The sequence below is a fragment of the Protopterus annectens genome, chromosome 11.part0, assembly GCF_019279795.1.
Source record: "Protopterus annectens isolate FY-2018-M chromosome 11.part0, PAN1.0, whole genome shotgun sequence".
NCBI lineage: Eukaryota > Metazoa > Chordata > Ceratodontiformes > Protopteridae > Protopterus > Protopterus annectens.
The window spans coordinates 917,074,972-917,100,080 of record NC_056745.1 but is presented as its reverse complement, the minus strand read 5'-3'; the positions used below and the strand labels follow the sequence as shown (position 1 = coordinate 917,100,080).

The 25,109-nt window shown below is 42.0% G+C and overlaps 1 protein-coding gene across 1 annotated transcript in view; it reads right to left on the bottom strand.

Moving 5' to 3' along the window:
- DHTKD1 (dehydrogenase E1 and transketolase domain containing 1) overlaps positions 1–25,109 on the bottom strand; it is a 948,838-nt gene that overhangs the window by 432,125 nt on the left and 491,604 nt on the right. The window contains exon 6 of the mRNA XM_044088312.1: positions 24,450–24,621. Within this exon, the coding sequence (XP_043944247.1) occupies positions 24,450–24,621 (172 nt within the window). The remainder of the gene's footprint in view (positions 1–24,449; positions 24,622–25,109) is intronic.

Sequence of the window (25,109 nt, the reverse complement as noted above, 5' to 3'; positions counted from 1 at the left end):
CAGTTATCTACAACATCAGCCTCCCCCTCCCATACCATTAAAAACACTGGACCTGCACCACTGCACCAGGAATTCTGTTTGGTGTAGTGTAGTTTCGCAAAAGTGCACTTTCGCAAAACCGGACAAGCAAAACTAAGTTTTGCTAAAGTGTAATTTCGATGGGTCAAAGTAGACCCATACACACACACACACACACACACACACACACACACATACACACACACAGCTCCTCGTTAGCACTCCAAGAAAAATCTTGATGATTGGATGGGAAATAGGAAATTCACCCTGAGATCACCTCTGTGGCTCTGCTCGACAGTGGCACAGGAAAATAATTTTCTTGGGTGGCAAAAGCCAGGGTACCTTTTTGGGTGGGCTTGTATAAGCCCCAGGGCCGATAGCCTAGTACCTACCTATGAACCTATATATATTACATGGGAGGTATCGCTTAGATCACTACAGAAATAGTCAACAGCTACACTGTCAACACAATTTGATTGAGACGTTTATAATACTGGGGTTGGGGAATATTAACCTTCCCCGGTATAATACGATATCAGAGTTTTAATATATAAGTAGCAGGGGGTGCAGAGGTATCTGGCCCCCCCCTTGCTAAAATCATTGTTTTTTGTTGCTTGCATGTTTCAAGGTTACATCTTGGAGCATGCAGTGTGTATTTTTTTTTTTAAAACAAGAAACATCTTTATTAAATTATCATGTATGACATAGGCAATGTTAAATTTATATAAATGAAAATAAATCATAATGACACAATGTAAATTGCAAACATTACACATTCCAAACCATGCCGACAACTGTAGCTATAAAAATTATGCATCACTTCTAAAGACTAGTGTGGTCTCCTTTAAGGCCCCCGAGCCGGCGGAAAACAGTACTCAAGCCGCTGAATCACTTACAAATGCCTTCTACCAGCACCTGCAGGACTGCATGGATAAGGCAATCCCAAGCAAAACAAAGACTCTTTGTACCAAAGGCAAGCGTCCAGTCTGGTGGACCCCAGCCATAAACAAACTCTACAACAAAAGGAGGAAGCTACTACAAGATAGAGCAAAATCCTTAAAAGGTAAGACACCCTTGATCACTATAAGTAAAAAACTAAGAGCTCTCATAAAATCATCCAAAGCAAATTTTGAGAGAAAAATAGCTAAAGACTCAAAAGACAATCATAAGGCCTTCTTTAGCTATGTTAGAAACCTGGGAGGAAACTCCCAGATATGCTCAGAACTAGTTCAAAATGATGTGAAGATTACTGATCTTACAGACATTGCCAACATACTGGCTGACAGGTTCAGTGCAAACTTCTCCCCCAAAAGGAGAGATATCTATACCAAGCGATTGCAGCCCCCCAAACATCTCCAACCCCCAAGTGAGAACTGCTCTCTCCAAAGCAAAAAACACAGCATCCATGGGACCTGATGGTGTCCCCGGCTGTGTGCTCCACGAACTCAACGATGAATTAAACCCACAGCTAGGACAGCTGTTTAATCAAAGTCTTAACTCTGGATACGTACCCAGGGAGTGGCGCACTGCAACTGTGGTCCCACTTCACAAAGGCGGTGCCTCCACCGACCCTGGAAATTACCGGCCCATTAGCTTGACAAGCCTTATCTGCAAAGCCATGGAGAGGATCATAATGGACCTCATAAATAAAGACATAGGGAATTTGCAGACTTTGGATCCAACCCAGTTTGGCTTTGTCAAAGGCAGATCATGCCTTTTAAACTTGGTTGACTTTTTCGAAACAGTCACCAAAGCCATTGATGAGAGAAAGGCAGACCATACAGCCTACCTCGATCTGGCGAAGGCCTTGGATGCAATACCCCACTCGGGTATCATTGAAAAACTCATCAGCTTAAATGTTAACCCATACATCATAAGATGGGTTGCAAACTGGCTGAGTGACAGAACCCACAGGGTCAGAGTTGCTGGCGCCATGTCAGACTCAAAGCCTGTCACAAGTGGTGTCCCACAGGGCTCAGTCCTGGGCCCACTCTTGTTTGGCATCTACTTTTCCAAGTACAAGCAAACACAGGAGGGTTATGGCTGACAAAGTTTGCAGATGACTGCAAACTAGGCCATAGTAGAAAACACATCTGACACAGATATCCTTCAGAAGGGTCTCACAGAAAGCGGATAACTGGTGCCAGAGCCATGGCCTAAAGTTAAATGCCAAAAATGCATAGTCATACCCTTCAGGAAAAACAAGGTTACCACTAGCTACCAAATAGGTGGCAATCCACTGAGCACAGAAGAAGTTATCATGGACCTGGGGACCCAGGTTGATAGTAGTCTGTCATTCGACACCCATGTAGCTAAAGTAGTTAGGAAGACCTTCTACATTGCCCACCTTATCATGAAGGGATTCTCATCTAGATCAAGGGAGGTCATAGTCTCCCTTTACTCATCACTCATCAGACCAATGATTGAGTACAATGCCCCATTCGGAATGTATCTGACCCGACACTTGCAGCAGCTGGAGAGGCCACAAAAGTTCCTCACCAAAAGGATAAAGGGTCTCAAAAATCTGTCCTATGCTGCCCGACTGAAAGAACTCCAGCTGTATTCAGTCACTTACCGCTTGCTCAGAGGTGACCTTTGCCTAACATACAAGGCCATGTCAAACCCAGATTTGATGAATATGCTTCACCTCAAAAATCTAGATCCATCAGAGCCACAAGGCGGGAGACTTAAACCTCGACACGGCTATTAATAGGACGTGCTGGAGGGATAGATTCATCACCCAAAGACTCCCTATGCTGTGGAACAAAATCCCGGTATATGTGAGGCAGAGCACCTCGCTGGCCTTGTTCAAGAGAAATCTTGACCAATGGATGGGAGATCGCAGATATACCCCAGGGATTACCTCAGTGTCACTGCTCGACAGAGGCACAGCAAAATAATGGGTATAGTTCCCCATACTAAAGGGGTGGGGTAAGCCACAAAACGATGGGCTAGGCTTGTAAATGCCCTCGGGCAGATAGCCTAGTATGAACCTATGAACCTATCACATTTAACATATCCAGTCATTGTTAGTCAACCACTTTTAAACCCTGTTCCTCCTCTGCTTGTGTTGATCCCACGTTTCCCATTTTTTCCTAGGTAACTTGCTCCTGCCCTTTTCTAAAGATCCCAGTTCCAGTTGTTTTATCTCTATTACTATCTTTGCTACCTCTAGTAAAGTTGGTTTAGACTTTGATTTCCATTTTCGAGTAATTGCTTTTTTGGCAGTCATCATAATTATACTCCGCAATGCCCTAATATGTCTAGGCAATTCATATTCTGTATTGTAGCTAAAAAAAAAAATATTTCCCTAGTTACTCCAATTTGCTCACCCAGCATCTCTAACAGAGCAGTCTGCAGGGAATCTTTAAAGTCTGCCAATTCATTACACTTTCAGAAAATATGTTACCAGTTACCTGTTTCTTCCCCATCACACCTCCAAAGTTTGCTGTCTACCTGAGGAAAAATTATTTGAAGTTTGCTTGGGGTTTAAAAATACCTACGTAAACACTTTCAGGCAAAGATCCTATATCTTCTAGATTTTGTTGCAGATTTGGGAGGCATATCTATATTCCCCATTGTTTCTTTGTGAAATGTTTATCCAATCTGTATTCCTAATCCTTCCTAACCTTCTCGGATTGATTCTTATAGTTATTGTACAATGTTTTATATGCTCTAGTAATGACTCCTTTCTTAATGGCAACTTCTATCCTAGATTCTACTGAAAACTCTACCATTGCTGATATTTCATTTAGGACCTCCCCATTTCCTTCTCTTTGCCTATACTCTGATATCAATCCTTGATATGGAAGGCAATCTCTAGTCTGCAGTCCAAATAAGTACCTGGCGTCATCCCATTCTATTACCTTTCTGTCTCTAGTTATTTGCTCCCAATACCTTGGTTCCTTTGCCAGTTTTCTCCAAAATATTCCTGCCCCCTCTTGCCTATTGTCTGTATCCCTAATTGCAATCTCATCCCTATTGCCAGAATCTCCTTTCTCCATTCCCGTGTTGGCTTAGTTCTTAAAAGACCTTCTGCTACTTTACGAATATAATATTCTATATGATTGTTGTTGTTCTCCTTAAAAGTCTGCATCCAAAATGCCAGTCTCTCCCTGATACTTGAGCTTCCCCCCTGTTTCATCATCTCTTTCAACTCTGAATTATATATAGTTTTCTGCTTGTGTTATGTACAGTAGCCTTAACTGTGTTGTTTTGAAATAAACCTTCAACTCGGGTAATCCCAATCCTCCCAATTCTATTGGAAGAATAAGCTTATCCCACTTGACTCTTGCCGTTTTCCCCTCCCAGATAAAATCCTTTAGCTCTTTAATTGCTATCCACAACTTCTTCTCTGCTTGACAGAAATATGCCTCACCAGTGTATAAGACTAAAGAGACTAAAAAAGAAATTATGTACTTACCATAACGTTCCGTCTGTACTGCGGTGGTTGTGCTGCGGTAGCGTTGTCGCCTCATAGTAAGACGTCCTGTTCGATTCACAGCTAAAGCATCTTCTGTGTGGAGACGTGCGTGAATGGGCGTACCTTCATTGAAGGTTGTGCGTCAGGGCTGGCAACTTGGCACGTAAAAATCTACTGCCAATCATTAGCAGACCGGAGTTCTGCTGTGGCAACCCCTAACCGGGAAAAGCCAAAAGACACAACATAACATTCCATCTGTGTTGTCCATGTTCATTTATCCTTGACATATGGGTCCAGTTCCAATATCAGAACAGACTCGGCCATTAATACAGCTTGCACCAGCCAAAAACTCTTGAACTTCACCCCTACCCACAATCCCTCTCTCACAATTACCTCAGATCGAGTTTACAGAGAATGTACAGATAATAGATAACGAAGCCCAAAGGGAAGCGATATCTGCTATGCTTGAAAGGTCACAATAATTTAAGGGTATACAACTGTTCCACCAAAAAAAAAATCTTTAAAGGTCGGGGGATGGAGGGAGGGGAGTCAAGGAAAAATGAAGATGGACAACACAGATAGAATGCTATGGTAAGTACATAACTTCTTTATCTGATGTTGTCAATCTTCATTTTATGCTTGACATATGGAGCAGAGTCCCCAGCTACCTTAGATCTTGGGAGGACTCACGGAAGGACATTCCTGAACACCATCAAAACAAAGGACGCTCTTCCCTTAGAGACCAAGTCCAGTTTGTAATGAGCAATAAAGGTATGGGGAGATGCCCAAGTATCTGCTGCACATACATCGCCCATTGAAGCTCTAGATTGGAAAACTGCTGAAGTGGCTACAGATCTTGTAGAGTGGGCTTTCATAGGCCTAGGCAAGGACATTTTGTTCTTATCACAGACAAATGAAATACAGTCCTTTGGCCATCTGGTCAGAGTCACCTTGCTGACTGGCTTGCCCAACTTTGCACTGGAAAAGGAAACAAATAGTTGGTCAGATTTTCTAATGTCTTTTGTTCTGTCAAGATAGAATCGTAATGGTCTGTGAACATCTAGTAAACATAAGGAATATTCACATTTGTTGGAAAAGTCTGGAATGAAAAACGGTAAATTAATAGTCTGATTGATGTTAGACTCTTGACACTAGCTTGGGTAGGAAAGAGGGGTTTGTACATAAAGAAACTATCTTTGTAGAAAATAAGATAAGGAGGTTTACACAACAAGGCCTGAATTTCTGAGATCCTTCTGGTAGAAGTTATAGCTACCAAAAACAATGTCTTCAAAGACAAAAACTTCAGAATATATAGATTATATTCTGCAGAGGTTTCAAAGGGAGAATGTACTATGGTCTGTAACACTAAGTTTATATCCCAAGGTGGTGTCAGATCTTGGAAAGGAGGTTTCAACAAAAGTGTGCCTCTTAAAAATAACTCACAAAGTCTATGACAGGCTAAACAACGTTCTAAACGATCATGGAAATTGCAGCTAACTGTAGGCTGATGGTAGAAGGGGAAGCTCCAGCATTAAAAAGAGAGAATAAAAAGTCTAAAATATGCTCTACAGAAGTAGAAAAGGGATCAATATCTTTTTACATGGGCGCAAATGGTAAATATCTTCCATTTTCTAGAGTATAATTTATGAAAATAAGTTTTATGAGAAGATACAATGATGTGGCATACTGGGGAAAAGATTTAGATGCCTGGCAACTAGTGGAATTGGAGGAACCATGCTGTCAGCTTGAGGTTCAAAATATCTGTGTGAACAAGTCTATCTGGATGGGACAGAAGGTCTGTAACTGGGTCCAGAATCCAAGGTTGTTGAATCAGATAAGGCCAAAGGAAGGGGAACCAAGTCTGTCGAGGCCAAAAGGGAGCAATGAGGATTACTGTGCTCTTCAACTCGTGTGATTTCTGCAGGAATTTTGGAATTAAAGGTATCAGGGGAAAGGCATACAAGAGACGGGGGGGGCAACTGTGGAGGACAGCATCTTTTGGTGACTTCCCCAGAGGGGGAGTCAGGGTGAAGTAATTGCTGCGCTTGTTTAGGGGAGGCAAACAGATCGCAGCAATGTCAATCCCATTGACGGAAGATCCTTTCCACCACTTATGGATTGAGAGACCACTCGTGAGGCTGGAGGATAGCTCTGCTTATTTTGATTGACGGCAATCACATTGGAACACCCCACAACATGCCTATTAGAAAGTGGTTGGAAGAAATCGCCCACTGCCACAGTCTGAGGCTTCTTGACAAAGGGGATAAGACTTGGTTCCTCCCTGCTTGTTGATGTACCAAACTACTGACATGTCGTCTGTTTGAATTGCAGTTGTTCCCCGAGAAAGAGCGGTTTGAAAAGCCTGCAACACTAGAAGCACCACTTAACTCCAGGACATTGATATGAGACCAAGTGCCTTGGACTGTCCTGCCCAAAAAATGACCCACCCCCACCCCATCTGGGAGGGTTCAATGGTCACTATGACCGTGGGCTCTGGAAGAACAAAGGGGTGACCGAGGAGAATTTGTTCAGAATAATCCACCAAAGTAGATCCCTCTTGCAAGAACTGATCAGAATTTGGTCTGACCAGGGCTGGTGAAGGACAGACCACTGAGAAGATAGTAGCCACTGTATAATTCTGATAGGAAACCTGGCTAGAGTGACTAGAGTTATTGAGGCTGCCATCGACCCTATTGTTTGTAAAACTAGTCAAGCAGGAACGCTCTTTCTGTGGATTATCTTTTGAACTTGTGTAATAATTCTTTGGAGCCTCTTTCGATGAAGAGGTGCTATAGTTGTCACCGTATTTAGCACAGCCCTATAAATTCTAGATTTTGAGTTGGAGTCAATTGGGATTTCTCATGATTTACCTTAACTCCCAGGTAGGTACAAATATTCAGAGTGCAATCCCTGGCTACTATCAACTGATGCCTGGTCAAAGTGGTTATGAGCTGGTCATCCGAGTACAGAAACACCTGGAATCCTTGCAGTCTCAAGTGAGTTGCTACTACGGTCATGCATTTAGTGAACACCTTGGGGGCTGTGGTGAGACCAAAGGGCGGCACTCTGAATTGGTAATGCCTGGCTTGCGAAGGAACTTCCTGGAGCTCTTGTCCATCTTTATGCTGTAATACGCATCCTGAAGATCTATCAAGCACATCCAGTAGTCTTTCTTCAGAAAAGGAAGAACTGACTGTACAGTGACCATCTTGAACTCTGACTGACTTATTTGTGCACACTTAGATCCAAAATTGGTCTCCAGTCCCCTGTCTTTTTTGATACTAAAAAGAATCTTACGTAGATGCTGGATCCTTTCTGGTCTGGCGAGACTTCGTGGATGACTCTTGTCTAGCAGTTTTTGAAATTTTTTAAATGCTGAATCCCTCTGATTGGGTAGAATACCAGGAATGTTTTTTGTGTATGGAGCGAGGATGGGGAAAGGGAATGATATAACCTCTGGACATGATCCGTTGCACCTAAGATTCTATTATGTTTACCCAGGCATTTAGGTGCAAGGATAAGCGCCCCCTCAACTGCCTCCAGAGGAAGATAATCAGACCTCCATTCAGGAATGCTGAAAGGGCTTACTCAGAAAAGAATACCGGAAGCACATTGGTTCTGCGGACCACCTCTGCCATGCGGGTGGTGTCTTCCATTTTAGTCCCCCCCCCTCTGCCCCTGGGAGAACTGCCTCCATGTGTATCCTAGAAAGACTCTTGGGATTTTCTTTAACCACATCTTACCACCGCTCCCCTGGTTCCTAGAAAAGGTTCTTTGAGGGGGTGGAAAAACATATGCCCATAGCAGAAAGGGTCTTGCCATCCTTCTCATACCTGGATAAAGTCCCTCTTACTTTTGGGCCAAACAAGGATGATCCATCAAAGGGAGCATCAGTGAATGAAGACTTGAATGGTTCTGCAAAGTCACATAGGCACATTCAAGTGCGTCTCCTTATGGCTACTCCTGAACCCACTGCTCTGGATGTCCCTTCAGCTGTATGTGCAATTAGCTTCATGGACGAATTAGACACAAACTCCAGGGTGACTAGCTGGGAAGGCACTTTCCCTTGGACACCCTAAGCCACAGCTCCCTCCAGGGTAGCTGACCAAGAGCAAGGATAAAGAGAAATACTAGTGAGTAAGAGATTTGTAGCCAAGGGAGGATAGATAGAGAAGAAGACTTCACCCGAGAGGTAGAGATAGAAAGAAAAGAGAGAGAGGAGAGGATGGAAAGAAAAAGTAGAGGAGAGAGAGATGATCACAGAGCAAATTACTTTAGTCAGGATTAGAGCAGAGCATGGACACATCCAGTGGCTTTTAAGGTCTATTCTTTTTTTTTGTTTAAACAACAACAGTAGATGCAATGGAAGCAAGTTCAGTAGGTAATTAGTGTTTGGACAAATGTCAGTTGAGACTGTAGCAGCATGTTAGACAAATCAAAGCAGTTTTGCTGCTTGCTCAGACAGTGGTAGTGAGTTCTGAAAGGGTTGACAGTGACAAATCTTTGAAGTTCAGAGATGGATTTAGCAGAGCAAATTAATGTGGAATCATGGATGAGAGTTTATTATCCCAGAGAACAGCTTGTTTCCTGTTTGAGAGATAACAAAAAAACATTTGGAGTCTTTTAATTCTAAGGAGAGAGATTCAAGAATTTTTAAGAGAGAAGAGTGGTTGACCATATCCAGGCTTTGGACTTTTCAATGAACACAGACAGAGTACAAGGGACAATTTATTTTTATTTTGTTTTTAAGGTCTGTAAAGGTGAGAAGAGCGGTGGTTGTGCTATGAAAAGGCCTAAAGCCATGTTGACAGGGAGTGAGATGTTATTTTTTTTTTTATGGGTCATTAACTGATAACTGATAATGGACCATGACAACAGAGCAATGGGCCTATAATTGAGTATTTTTCCAGATGTCAGGTATGGTTTCTTCATTTATGGTTCTTGTAAAGAAGCAAAGGCTGGTAGTTTGGAGGTGGCAGGATTGGGGGATACTAGTGTTATCACTAGAGAGGTGAGGCCTGGTTAGCTTGTTGGAAATTACTATAATAGCTTTTTTTATCAGAAAATGGCTTTTTTTAGAGTTTCTTAGGTGTCTAAAGGTCTGTTTGTCTACACTAGACCAGGGGCAGGTTTAGATTTAATTCGGATGAGCGTGATGGTGCATGATTATCAAGAATAGTTAGGAAGGTGGTGTTATTGCAGGCCTTTAGTTCTGTTCTAAATTGAATAGGGTTGAAACATTTGAGATTGCGTAAGGTCCTATAGATAGGTGTATTGTTAGAGGCATTTCTTTGTCTAATAATAAAGGTTAGATTGTGATCACTAAAGTCATCAGGTACTGTTCCAGACTGATATTTAAGTTGAGGTTTGTTAATAAGTATCCAGTCTAGAGTACTTCCTTTGTTAGATTTATTGATCCTGGTAGAGGTGTTTATTATTTGACTGAAGCCAAAAAGGTTGATATGGGAAGCTGGGTTATTAGTAGATAAAGAGGACCAGTCCAGGTTGAGATCACCGATATTTTCTATAGTGGTGGAATTATTTCCAGGAGGTAGATATATACAGATGATATAGATGGATTTTTAAATTGCAACTCCTCCGCCTTTTTAGTTTTGCGGTCAAGTCTTAGGATGTTATAGCCTGGAGGTAGGATTACATTGTCTTTAGTAAAGGGTTTCAACCAGGTTTCAGTTAAACAGAGAATATCTTTGTTATTGACGCTTGTATATTAAGGTGACCTATGAGAAAAGTATTTGGATTAGAGGTTGGTAGTGGAAGGGAAGAGTTTAGTATAGAGGTTGCTTCGTCAGATGAAAGTGGTTAAGGCCTGGGTTGGGTGGGGGTCCCCCATCCATAAGGTAGGAATGCTTATGTTTGAGGTTGTGATGGGGGAGGAGTAGAGTATTTTGTATTTTGGTATCAAGAGATTTAGAATTTTAAGTAGATGTAATGTTTAAATGAGTCAAATTGTGGTTAGGAAATTCAAAAAAGTATGTTTGGGAGAGAAATTAAAAATGTAATTGGAATTTATCTTCATATTCATAACAGGTTAGGTAGTGAGAGGGAAGAGCCAATAATAATAGTAGTGTTAGTTTATTCAGAGTAGTTCCTGTTACAGGTGTTTTAGATATTGGTTTGTGAGTTTTGGTAGACATGTTGAACTGTGACAGAGAGGAGCTCGATAGATATGGGTTTAGTATATAGAGAGAGAGTAACACACACAGGATATCAAGGTATCTGTGTTGTAGTTTAGAGAGAGGAGAGAGAGAGAGGTAGAGGGAGGTAGAAGGAGGGAGGAGCAGGTGAGATAGATGATTTAGGTAGGGATAATAAAGAGGAGGTGTGGTATGAAGGAGGGTGGGGGTGTAGAGAGATGTGTAGGGTGGTGGTCTGTGTGTGGCTAGGCTATAAGCGTGGGGTGGGTGGGATAAAAACAGCCAGAGAGGAGAGGCGGCATCATCAGCCAAGCAGAGTGCTGAAACACAAGAATAAGGAGAGTTATTTCCTTTCTCATAAAAATGAAAAAAAGTAGCAGAGTAGTATCCAAGAATATAGCAAGCACAGGTATACAAGGACAGCAGTAGTTAGCACAAGGGATGGTAAAATGGCCAGGGCAGGGGGAGAGCAAAGATGAGGAGAGGTGGAGAAGGGTAACTATTATAAAGATGATGGCCTGGGAAAAACTTAAAATAAAATATTTAGGCAAAAATGACATACAGCCAGTACTGGAAAGTTCTATCACCAGTATACAGTGAATTCAATAGGAGATAAGGGTGCTTCTTGAGTGCCAACACACTTGGCCTGCTTTGTTGTTCCAGGGATACCAGGTGGAGGGGGCAACCCGATGAAGAGCACTAGGCTTTCAATGCTGCATGATTACATCAGGTATATTGTTAACAGCACCACTGAACAGATGGTGATCATTGCCAAAAATGTAGGACAGGATTCGATGATTGAGCTGAAAGCAGATCTGATGGCAAAATAATACTTTGAGACTGTGCTTGAAAACTCTGTGAGCTTGTGTTGCCCAGTGTGATATTTCTGCCATCAGTGTCCTGTCTATCGTTTAATGCGATGCCATCAGTTGCTGCTAACTGTCTCTGGGACCTTCTCCCTGGTCCTGCAGTAAATCCCTGTCCATAAAACCATATTCCTTAATCAGATCCCTTTGAAGTCTTGTAAAGTGTGCCAGGAAGTTCATCAGTGGGCAGGGTCACCCAAGATGGGCAACTGTTGAAAGCCTGCAGGTAAACATATTTTTCCAAGGAAGGGTTTTGGAACTGCCAGCCACCCCTATGCTTTAAAATTTCTAGGATGTCTTCAAAGGAGACATCTTCAGGCAGTGACCTTGGGGACCCTTCCCCCTCATCAAAATCTGTGTCTTCAGTGACTGAATCCTGAGGGGAATTCAAGTGCTTCCTCTTGCACTTCTTTTTCTGAGGAACCTTCTCAGGAGGATAATACGGGCAGGTGCCAGAATATGACAGAACCTGAGTCTGAGAAACCAGAGATTTTGGCACCCGCTGTCCCAGTGGAGAGACAGGTAGAATAACAGAGCCAGAGGGAGGGTACCTGTTCCGAGGAGGAAGATGCCGACTGGGTCAGTGTAAGGGACAGGGCCCTCTCCAGCCCCCCAGAAGAGGGAAGGGAGCCCAGAACCGAGATAGACCACTTTGTGACCAGGGTCACTCCCTGCTCCGAACAGCCTGCCCACGAGATAGAAGCTGATGCTGAATTAACTCGAGCCAAAGCTCCGAGGAACAGGGATGACTCTGAAAAAACTGGAGTTGAGTCGTACCTGAATGAATATACTGTTTGGCAGGTTCATTTTTTATACAATTGTTTCTTGTCATCTCCATTTCAGCCTATGTGACATCTTGCAGAACATTTTGTTTTATTGAAAACCCTCAAATAGAAATATACACATGCACCCAATACCCCCTTAAATCCTACTAACTTAATAACACACAAAAAAACTATGTACACCTTCAAATAATGAAATTTACTCCCCTAATAGGACCATACATTCCAAACTGACAGCCACACACACAGATTCTAACTAAACAGAAAGAAAAGTTAATAATCCATGTTAAGACGCATGGTACAGTCTGTGATTCTATTAAGTGTCGTCTGGTTTTGCCTTGCCTTTATAGCTCTCCCAACTGGGAAAACACTTGAATACTTTCAGAAAACATTTTCTCCAAGCCATTTCTCTTTATCAGATTGTCTGTTAGTGACATGAGAACCAGATACAGGACTGTTTACTAGAAAAAAAAGACTTTATAATATACAGCATTCTTTTTCATTTACTTGCTTTCTGTTAAAGCTTGTTATTATATAAAGGTAATGCAAATCAACCTATAAAGCTTCAATGCAGGAGTGCATGTGCAACACAGCAAGGGTTTAAGAGACACCATATCATTAATTCCAGGCACATTCACTGCATTAAAAAAGAGAATCCACCTTTGTTCAGCCAATTAAGTCGTATTCTTGATGTCCCCCCTGCTAATGCTATCCTTCACAATTTCTAGCACAAAAAAATTAAACTTATGCTGGGGTCCACTGGCTTTAATATGACCCTTGCGTGCACATGCACTCTCCATTGAAGCTTTATAGGTTGATTTGCATTAGCTATATTTTTTACATATTTTTTTTTACATAATGTTTATGGAAAGATATGTGTATGTCTTTAAGAGAGCTGTATGTTTAATCGATTTGCTCAATTTGATGTGTTTTTTTTAAATAGGGAGCAGGTGCTGTTATTGTGAGTCTAAAGCAGCGACACAGGTCGTGAAAGCGCTTACTCATTTTTTATATTAAAGTTGTTTTTGCCTTTAAGCCGCGGTGATTTTGTTCAGTTTGTTATTTTTGTATACAAACAACTATTACTGCCTTAATCTTTATGCAAGAAATGGTATATTTCCTCCCACTATTTTAAGCCTAGTCATGCATCCCATAATAGAAAGGGTGCATTCCCTGCAAAAATAGCTCAGAATGGTGTTTTTATGTTTATCTATTGATGTGGTCAGATGGGGTGACAGGACAATGCACTTGGCGAGAAAGGCTTCATTAAGCTGAGTTTTAGAAGTGTGAAGTAGGCACAAAAATAACTTAACTCTTCAGATCAGACTCAACAGCTACCTAATGTAAATAGCTGAGAAGCAGTAAAAATCAGTTCGGAAATAGGACCAAAAAGAAACAAAGTATGTGTATACATACCACTTGATCAAGCATTCACCATGGTTGAAGAAACACTGTACTACTGGGTGTCAGAAAATAATAAACTGCAATTTCTTCTTCTTCGGTCTTTAGCATTAACTGGAATGCCAAACAATCATTCAGTTCGACCTTAGCTGACACTGCCTTTTTCATTCCTGCTCTCCAGTATTATTGTCTTCATTAGCCCATCAAAATCTTATTTCCATAAGATGGAGACAATCACAAAAAACACTCCAGTGGTACACAATACACACATTCTGCCCAAGGCCCGTGAAGGGTAGAAAGTCTTGATCTGCTTCTTAATTTGCACTTGTGCCCTTTGTTATATGCTCCACCTAGCATATAACCCACTGTTGCCCCAATCAGTCAATATGCAGTTTTGTTCATTAGATATGCAGTGTTAAGCATAAGCAACAACCGGTATGTTTATGGAAAAAGAAGACAAGATGCCATTACAAGCTTCTAAGATAAAGTAATAAAGCAGCTTAAAGACAAAATGCTACAGATGGTCAGCTACTGGTTAAGTTAAAGACTGTCAGCAAAGGCCCAATTCTCAAGCTTTATAAACATTTAATGTAGTAAGCCATGTCAATGCCTCTTCACCCCATCATTGTTGCAGTGCGTTTAATGATTTATAATAAGGTGCAAAAAATAATCTTTAATCATCTGTAAGGCTATCAGGCATACTGCCTGCATCTGCATGCACTTTAAGTTATCCTCCTTCTTAACTGTGAACCGACATCATCTTGGGTACCTGGACTGCAGTGTGAAAAGGTACAGGCTTGGAAGAAAGAAGCCCTACATTTTATAACAACTAATTTTAACAGCTGCTTTGGTAGCAATACACAATTTATCATGCTGACAACCACAACCAAATTAAGACATTGATAAGGAAAACACAAAATGTTCAACATGTATTGATGCAGAGTAAGCTATCCTATTATGTTAGGCACCAAGCTTCAATATGCAGTACCACTGCTAAGTATCTGAGGTAATGCAAAGGGGATGTAGGTTTTTGTGGGGTACAGGAGTAGCTAGTCTATGCTCTCATTCTGTTTACACAGTTAACCTGCACTGGCTGGCCACACATCAAAAAGATGGGTTATGTTTGCTCACTGAAATTAACTTCCCAAATGAAGTTATCAAGCTGTTAGCCAAGTTAAAGCTTTTTTGTTATGCAACCCAAACAGACATGTTCAGCCATCCACTGAAAGGAAAATTAAAGTTATTTTTCTAATCTTTGTGATTGAATTATCTGTATGACTAAGTCTGGGTGCAGATAATGAATGCTAATATTTGATTATCATGAAAACACCAGATTGTTTCATTATTGCATCTTTCTATGTGATCTTTACAATGTGCTTAAGTGTGACAGTGCAACATTTCTCCATCCAGTTTTCTGCTTACTGCAGTCCAAAGCTTAGAGTTAAAGTCAGGAGGAGAAAAGAAAGTGGAGCAACGAAAAGTCTTCTGTCTTTTAATGTCAGAACCTCCAGCGGTAGTTGGTGGGAGCAAAGATGGAAGCATTTGGATATCTGTGCAGGAGTGCGCACACACACACACACACACACACACACACACACACACACACACACACACACGTATATCACTCTGGCACAAATGCACACTTGATTTTGGGGGGAAAAATAGCAAATGATAACTGAGAATATCCTAACGGCTCAACACTGGAGGGACCTCATGTATGGTAATCTGCTACAGCCAATTAAGAACAACGGAAGACCATAAGACTGACATCACCAGTGTCTGATGACTAGGAACAGCATTCCTCCTCCACTAACCACACAATGCTGGGGAATTAACCAAGACGGAAGGGGAGAAAGTACAGTTTTGTACCTACCATAAATGTAGATGTTCGAGTGCTAATACAGCTGCAGTCATAACAGATGGGTTCTCCTGCCGTCAGGCGGGTCCTCGGTCGGCCGAATTCCAAAGTCCAGGTCCGGCGTCAGTTGCTGTCGCTTTCTTTCCTGACGTCAGTGCGACAGGGGTATATAAGACACAGCCGATGCCATTTTCTTCAGTCTTTCTTGCCCCAGATGTCAGGTGCCCCCAGAAGGAAGACCATATATATATATAAATATATTATATATAATCATGCAATGCAATATAATCAAAAATCAGTAGTTGCAAGCAAATACACCATAGAAGGATAACCCAATCAGGTTGTAAGATGAGGAGTAAGCCACTAGGTCTGTACCCAGAGGGGAAGGAGGGAGGGAAACCTGGACTGCAGCTGTATTAGCACTCGAACATCTACATTTATGGTAGGTACAAAACTGTACTATGTTCATCGTGCATACAGCTGCAGTCATAACAGATGGGTAGAATCCCAAAGCTACGCACAGGGTGGTAGGCACTAGGTGGAACTGGGAGGAGCCAGAATGCCCTGCAACACAGCAGTGGCAAAGCCTGCTCTAGTTTTGGAGTATAAAGGTAGGTGGTAGTGTTTAGTGAAGGTATGCACAGAACTCCAAGTGGCTGCCTCCAAAATATCTTTGGTAGGGACTCCTCTGAGGAAGGCTGGAGAGGTAGCTGTGGCCCTTGTGGAGTGGGATCTGATGCCTGCAGGTACAGATTTACCATGAAAGGAGTAACAAAACCATATGCAGTGGCCTATCCATTTTGAAATTGTCTGTTTGGAAACTGGCTTCCCTTGAGCTCCTACAGCATAGGACACAAAGAGTTGTTCTGATTTCCTGAAAGGCTTTGTTCTGTCCAAATAGTAACGTAGCTGTCTATGGATGTCTAAGGAATGTAGCAGCCTTTCCCCTTTGTTTTGAGGATTGGGGTAAAAGGTAGGTAAGTGTATGGCCTGATTTAAAGCTACCCTGGATACTACCTTAGGCATAAATGACGGGTTGGTTCGTAGGGAAACCCTGTCCTGATGGAAGATGAGAAAGGGCTGCACAGCCATGAGGGCTTGTAGTTCTGAGACCCTATGAGCTGAGGTAATAGCCAGAAGGAAAGCTGTTTTCCAGGACAAATACTGAAAATCTGTTGAGGCAGCTGGTTCAAAGGGAGGCAATGTTAATTTTTCTACAATGTAATTAAGATCCCAGGCTGGTATTGGTTGTTTCCTTGGAGGTCTTACATTCTTAGCCCCTCTGAGGAACTGCCTTAAGAGTGGGTGAGAGAATAAGGGTGGATCAGTGTTGTATTCTGCAGAAATGGCTGAGGCATGGATTTTGATGGAGGAAAATGAAAGTCCACTGTTCAACAGCTCAGCTAGATACTGTAATATCTGAGGCAAATTCAGTTTTCTAGGATCCTGGCCCTTTTTCTCATTCCAAGCGCAAAACCGTTTCCATTTTGTGGAGTAAGCTTTTCTAGTAGATGGCCTTCTGGCCTCCAAAATGACATCCTGCACCACCTTGGAGAGTAGGGTCTGTTGTGGTGTTAAGGAATTTTCCATGCAGCCAGATTGAGTGTTTTCAGCTGACTGTGAAGAGTTTTGTAGCTGTGCTGAGTCAGGAGAAGAGACATTAGAGGTAGGGTCCAGGGAGGAGAATGTGTTAAGCTCCTCAGGAGTGGGTACGAGTGTTGTCTTGGCCAGACTGGAGCAATCAGTATCATCTTTGGTCTGTCTGCTCTTGCTTTCAAGAGCACCTTGGGCAGTAGAGGCAAAGGTGGGAAGGCGTAAACTGTCCGTGCTGCCCAACTGAAAGAAAGGGCATCCACTCTCCAGGCCTTTGGATGAAATGTCCTTGAGCAGAATTTTGTCAATTGATGATTCTTGTGGGAGGCAAAGAGATCTATGTCTGGCCTTCCCCATGCTTGGATTATCTTTGTAAACACTTGAGGATGCAACTTCCATTCGTGCGGGTCTGTCATATTTCTGCTTAGATTGTCTGCCAGCATATTTTCCAAACCTGGCAGGTACTGTGCTTGGAGCTCGATTTGCCATTCCAGAGCCATGTTCCAAAGTGACATGGCCAGCCTGCACAGGGGGTATGAATGTGTTCCTCCTTGTTTGTTTATGTACCACATTACTGTGGTGTTGTCTGTTCTTATCAATAATTGCCCTGGATGCAGGAGGTCCTTGAAAGCTGTAATTGCATTTATCACTGCTAGCATTTCCTTTTGATTGATGTGAAGGTGCTTTTCCTTTTGGGACCCATTTGCCCTGAATGCACCTGTCTGTCATGTGTGCCCCCCAGGCGTAGTCTGAGGCGTCTGTTGTGATGACTTGATCTGCTTGAGGCTTGCAGAATGGTAGACTTGTGTTTGCTTGGCATGCTTGGGCCCACCATAGAAATTCCTTTTGCAAACATGGAATTAGTGGTATTATTGTTTCCAAACTGCGGCTGTGTTGAGACCATAGGTTTTTTAGGTACCACTGAAGTTTCCTCATATGCAACTTTGCACATGGGATTAGAAGAATGCAAGATGCCATGAAGCCCAGAGCCTGCAGGATTTTCCTTGCAGTTAGCCTGGTACAATTTGTTAGCATCTTGACGTACTGAGTTAGTTGCCCCTGTTTTTCTGGCGTAAGATAGGCCATCTGGGTGTTTGTGTCCAAGTTGGCACCCAGGAAAATTATTTTCTGAGATGGTGTTAGCCTGGATTTCTCTTTGTTGACTGTGTATCCCAGATAATTCAATAACCGTGTTACGTAAGCCAGATGTTCCAGAAGTATGTGTTTGCTGTCCGCTTGGATCAGGCAATCGTCCAAATAAGGGTAAATTTGTATCCCTTGAAGTCTGCAGTAGGCAATTACTGATGCCAGGCATTTCGTGAATACTCTGGGTGCAGTAGATAAGCCAAAGGGCAATGCAGAGAATTGATAGTGGATTGAACCTGCAAGAAATCTGAGGTATCTTCTGCAGCTTTGTCTGATTGGGACATGCAGGTATGCCTCCTTGAGGTCCAATGTTACCAGCCAAGACTCCTTGCCCAGCATGGGAAGAAGCTGCTGTAAGGTGAGCATCTTGAATTTTGGTGCAGTAGAAATGTGTTTAGGATGGATAAGTCCAAAATGGGTCTCCAATCGGTTCCCTTCCTTGGTACCAGGAATAGTCTGGAATAAAAACCTTGACCTTGCTCGTGAGTAGGTACCTCTTGAATAGCTTTCATGTCCATGAGCTTTGAAATTTGTATTTGAGCCTCTGCCCTTTGATTGTGTGGCAGGTTCGGCATGCCTCTCATTTTTGGAAGAGTGTGAAAATGAAATCTGTAGCCTCTGTTTATAATGTCCAGGATCCATTTGTCTTTTGTGACAATATGCCAATTTTTTGAAAATAATGCCAGCTTTCCTCCCAAGGGTGCTGCCACCTGAGCCTTGCTTGGCATGCAAAGTCATTGGGTTTGTTTCCTGTATTGTTGTGCACTGTCTTCGCCACCTCTTGGTGCTGGAGATTGCCATTGTCTGCCTCTATATGATCCTTGAGATTGTCCTCTGCCCCTTGTGCGCCTGTATCTACCTCTTTGGGGCTTGTCCGTGGCTGGAAAGGACCAGTTTTTTGAAGGCCAATTTCTGCTAAAACGTGGTGGTTGTACCTGTAGAAAAGCTTTGACAGTTTGCATAGATTTAGCTTTTTCTTCCATTTTCCGTAGTATCTCTTCAGCATTAGTACCAAATAATACATCCTTTTGTAAAGGAGCATCTAGTAGTTTAGCTTTAACATGATCAGGCAAGGTTTGTTCCCTAAGCCAGGCATGTCTACGAATGACTGATCCTGTAACAGCAGCTCTACTTGAGGCCTCTAGAGCATCATAGCCACATTGTAAGGTGTGTTTACCCACTTGTTATGCACTATGCATCATATCCTGCAACTCCTTCAAATCTGGTTGTTCAGGTTGTGACATTTTATTCCTTAATTGTGATAATAGAAACTGCTGATATTTAAGCATATGGAACTGACAATTTAAGGCCCTCATGGCTAGGGTGGCCGAGGTATATACCTTTTTCCCCACCTTTCTAAGGATCTAGACTCACTCTCGGAAGGTAATGGATTCTTAGCAGTAGAGGCCTTCATTCCCTTGGGGCCTTGAGAAATGGTTTCAGGGTCAGCATTATGGCTTTTGTAAAGAAATTGGTGTGAGTTAGGAACTCTGTAGTACCTATCAGGCTTGACTGGGGCAGGAGGCAGGGAATCCGGATTAAGGCAAGCCTCCGAGTAAACATCATCAAGTATGTCCAAGACAGGAGGTATCGCCAGAGGTCTGTGCTGAGGTAGCAAAAGAAATTTCCTAAGCCTTTTCTTGGAATCTGAAAAATCTTGGCCTTCCCAATGGAAGTGTTCCCTCAAGGTATGCAAGGTTTCCCCGAAAGAAAAATCCTCCAGGGGGGATACAGAAGGAATGGACTGCTCTGCATCAGAATCTTCAAAAGGGGAGTACGAGTGTTCCTCTTCATCAGAATGTTCTGAAATAATGGAGCCCTGGTCAGAAGAGGGAGAATCTTCCTCCACTCTGGGTCTCTTGTCCGGAGGGGGTTGGGAACCCCTGATAAAAGTAATTAAATCCTCAGCCATTTTGAGCATCTGCTTTTTAGGCATGGGGCCTGGAGATGGGCCCTGTGCAACAGGCCTCTTGGAATGCATGGCTGATTTAGACTTAGTAAAGGCCTTTATGGAAAAGGAAGAAGAAGGTCTGAAGACACCATGGGTGGAAGTGGACCTGTCCACATTAAGAGGCTCAACACTCACACTGGCTTCGGTAGCTGTAGTCAGGGTATGGGCCGAGGAACCTGCGGTCTCTGTTACAAAAGACACCGCCAGAGAAGTGTCGTCGGTAGTCAGGAGCTGCGTAGGCGCCTCGCTGAGAACCGGACCACATGTAGCCGGTTTTGGCGTGGTGTCGGTGGAGACCACGGACCTTGCATGTCGGTCTTTGTCCTTGCGTTTTTTGGACAAAACAGTAGTCGGAGTCTCCGACGACATTTTATAATTAAAGGCTTTACCAAAAAAGTGCTGGGCGAACTCCTCCCGACGCTTAATAGTGCGTTTATTGAAAGTAGCACAAAAGCGACAGCTCGAGACGTCGTGGTCTGGGCCTAAACAAGGTATACAGAGGGAATGGAAATCCTTATGCGGTATTTGCTTCCCACAAGAAATACAATTGTTAACTTTGTCTGACATCGGTCTGAGGCAAGAAAAGTTTCCCCAACGGGGTACTTAGCTTTAAAGAAGACTTCGGTTTCCAAATTTTCGTAATTTCAGGAGCTGGCCGACCGGCACTTGCGAACTGCTTCTGCTTCGGGCACCGTGCGGCAAAAAAGACTGAAGAAAATGGCGTCGGCTGTGTCTTATATACCCCTGTCGCACTGACGTCAGGAAAGAAAGCGACAACAACCGACGCCGGACCTGGACTTTGGAATTCGGCCGACCGAGGACCCGCCTGACAGCAGGAGAACCCATCTGTTATGACTGCAGCTGTATGCACGATGAACATCTGTAACTGCATAGGAGTCAAAAGCTGCATTAGTAAGTGAGAAAGGGAGGAATTACCTTTACAGGAGACAATGAAGGCAGAATAGGGAGGGACAGAAACACATGCAGGTGCTTGCAGGCAAGCAAGACCTCAAATTTAAAACAATAATAAAATACAGACTGCAGTCTAACTTGGTTAGCTACGGCAAAAGGTACTAATTTAGCTTGTACTGTGCTGACAAATCATATACAGAAATATGTCCCAAGTTATCAGTATCAGTGAAGATTGTAAAGACTGAGTGTCATGATGACATGTCTCATCTCCTGAGCAGACAATGGTCTCTCTCTCTTTCTCTTTCAGCTTTAGAATCTTTATGGAAGCCAGCAACAGAAGACCTCAGACTAGAAAAAGACAACTGTTGCCCTACAAATTAGTGTAGAAGTTGTGTTGCAATATGTTAATATTCAATTATGTCCACATATCAACAGTTTTCTGAGGGAGGAGAATGAAAAATACTTACCAGTAAATGGCATATTGATCTGAGTAAGCCCACACCAAGATAGAAAGCATAAATAAAACTGTGTGCCAAGGTTTTAAACCAAAGCATTTTAACATAACAGACCTGGACTACTTAGGAAAAGAAGAAGGGGACACGTTATTTGTATAAATGATACAAGTAAAAACCACAATAAATGCAGTATTATACATCGATAAACCTACGAAACTCATTCTTCTTTCAACACATAAGTGCTCCAACTAGATAAATTTAAGTAGCAAAACTGCTATATTTCCACTGCAAGTCATGGAAGAAAGGAGAAAGAAAAATATTTGATTTTTTGTTACACACACAAAATCATTTGCCTTTTCTCTGAGAAGCAGTAACCTCAAAGGGTTTATAATAAGTAGCAGGAATGTCAGGTTACAACTTCCCTGAAACACACACTTGGTAGGCTTGGCAGGAATAAAAATGCTCTTTCAGGTAAATGTCCATCTGCGATCTTGTGATTGTTACTTAGCATAAATGCAGCCAAGTGTTCACAATTTAATGGGAACCTCACATAGCCGGCCTTTGGCATAGGCCAACTAGGCATCCGCCTAGGGTGCCGCTCCAGTAGGGGCGCTTTTCCAGCATTTATTTGGTATCGGTAGACCAGGATGGGGGCACCATGGAGCCCTTTTGCCTAGGGCACCAGTTGACCTAAGGCTGCTCCTGGAACCTCACACCTACAATCAAACAATACATTTCACTGAATGAGTTTGACATATTAAGCATAAAAGAAAACAGTAAGTTCAACACAATGTATGTGCATACTACAGCTGAAACTGGAATGCAATAAGTAAGCAATAATGCCCAACAAAGTGTGCGTTATTACATAAATAATGCATGCTTAGGGGTGTCCTGAGGCCCAACATCTGCAGTTATTACAAAATAACACACACCCTTGGAGAGTATTATTGAGCTTAAAAAATGGGCCAGCTCCTATATTGTTCTGTACTTTTTTGTTTGTTTGCTTGTTTTCTATTACTATATATTTTTCATGTTTTAATGTGAAATAGTTCCTCTGCCCAATTGTTCAAACATACTTTAGTATATGTAACTGTTGTTGGAGGAAATATTTTACATACAAAATGTAAGTTAACTCACAAAGGATTACCGGCCTCAAACAGATGCCCTAAGCAGACTGTCTCAAAACACTCCAGCTTTAATCTGTCGCATATAGCCTACTCAGAGGCGATCTCTGCCTAACATACAAAGCTATGTCAAACCCAGAGCTGTTGGACATGCTCCACTTAAAGAAATCCCAATCCTTCCAAGCTACACGCTCTAGGTACCTAAACCCCGTCACCAAAATAAACAGAATATGCTGGAAGGATAGATTCCTGTTCCAGCCCATACTTTGGAACAAACTACCTATTCTATATCAAATAAAGTTTCTCATTAGCACTCTTAAAGAAAAATCTTGATGATTGGATGGGAGATAGGAAATTCACCCCGGGGATCACTTCTGTGACAAGGGCACAGGAAAAATAATTTTCTTGGGTGGCAAAAGCCATGGTACCGTTTGGCTAGGCTTATATAGGCCCTAGGCCCAACAGCCTAGTACCTACTTATGAACCTATATGCACGTATTTAGTGTCTAAAACACAAGCACAAAAGTCATAAATACATATTGAGCACAGGCAGACTGACAAACATAGAAGTATACAAACAGAAACTCAGACATTCAGACAAGCAGATGCACACATGTACATATACAGTAGCAAAGACACACACACCAATTACAGTCACTGTTTGAGTGAACATATCCTCAAATGTGTCCTTCAGTGCAAATAAATAAAAAAAAACAAACAAACAAACAGAACTCAAGATATTACTGCCCACCCCTTCATTATTCCTAATTTTACCCTATATAGCTTCTCTTTATCTTGATTTACAATGTCAGCCATGCCAGCCAGTAATGCTAGACATTAAAAATGTTATTACTTAATGTTCATGATCTCTGCACGCATCAATCACTATATCTCTGTCTCTCTCTTGCCCCCTCGCTCAATTGCCTACACTCTCACACATGCAAGCATGCACACATGCTTTCTTTTTTTTTCTTTTTAACTTTTCTTTTTATTTCACATTCACTAAATAGAATAGCAGTGTTTAACAAGTGTAATAAAATGGTGGCTGTTCGCTTTTTAAATATCTGAGCTTTACAGCAGCTTAATATTCTGCCATGAAGCAGTGAACTTGTGTTTCAGTGGGCATTACCTGTACAGAAATACCCTGCTGGAGAATGTTCATTCTCCATTCAGGGTGGCAATGTACAGGCCCACTCATTCACGAAGTCAAACTAACAATGTGATGGTAATGGTTAGTGGCTTAAGTCCAAAGAAATGCACATCCAGATTAAGGGGGTTATAATGCAAATTACAACTTCTCCACCTTATACAGTCAAGAAAAAAAAAGAATATAATAAATAAAGCCAATGATTCCAAATAATTATTATTTAATTCACACAACAAGGGAAAAAAAAAACTTTATTACTGCATATCAATTGTAATGCCATCAAGGTAAAATAGGACAACTATTTGTACTTGGTCTTTCTATTACTAACACCCTTCACAAAAAAATACAATTTTATTCCATACAAATATGTCTTTTGTTCATTCACCACAAGCTGCAATGGAAAAACAGTATGGACCCTAAAGCCAGTTCCGTTTCAGTTGATGCAGCTGTGAAAGATCTCAGACAGCAAAAACAATATTAGAATACCAAGCATCCCTCCAATGGTATGCCGATGCGCAGTCACTGTATTTTGGCATTTCAGTTTTACACTACATGACACACCACAGCAGGCATTCACAACCAGAAAAAACAATAATATAAACAAATTAAACTATGTACCAATATCGCTGCAGTATAGCGATGATCGCCCTCGTTCAGCAGGAGTAGTATAACCCAGCTGGTTGTTTACAATCAGATGAATACTTCCACCAACTCTGTAATGTGGCAGGTTAGCTAGGGTAAAGGTCTCTGAAACAATTCCTTGGCCTGAGAAAGAAGCATCCCCATGGACCTAGACAAAACATTAACGAAGAGGATTTACCCAAAGTGCTCTGAAAATGTTAGTATGTTATAATGTTTCTACTAAATCTAAAATTACATTACATTCTGATAGTAGCAAAAACTACAACAAAATACACCAACTGATCTGGCAAACTTGGAATATACACAACACACTTACTTCCATGCATATTTCAAATCAGTGAATCTAGACAAGGATGAAGACAAACTGCAAGACTAGGAACAATTCCAAGTCAGAAAGAAAAGGCAATTGTAGCCAATCTTAACTTAGACAAGAGTTATCATCTAGGAGGTAATTGTAAAAGTGCATCAGAAATACAACGGCAACACATCTGTATTTTTCTAGCATTTATTCACTTTTCACAAAACATGACCAAACTGCTCTAAGATGCCTGACTACACATGACATCTACCACTGCTAGATGAATGTAACCACCAAAACTTTAACTCATTAAATTGGTTTTGATCTTATTATTCATT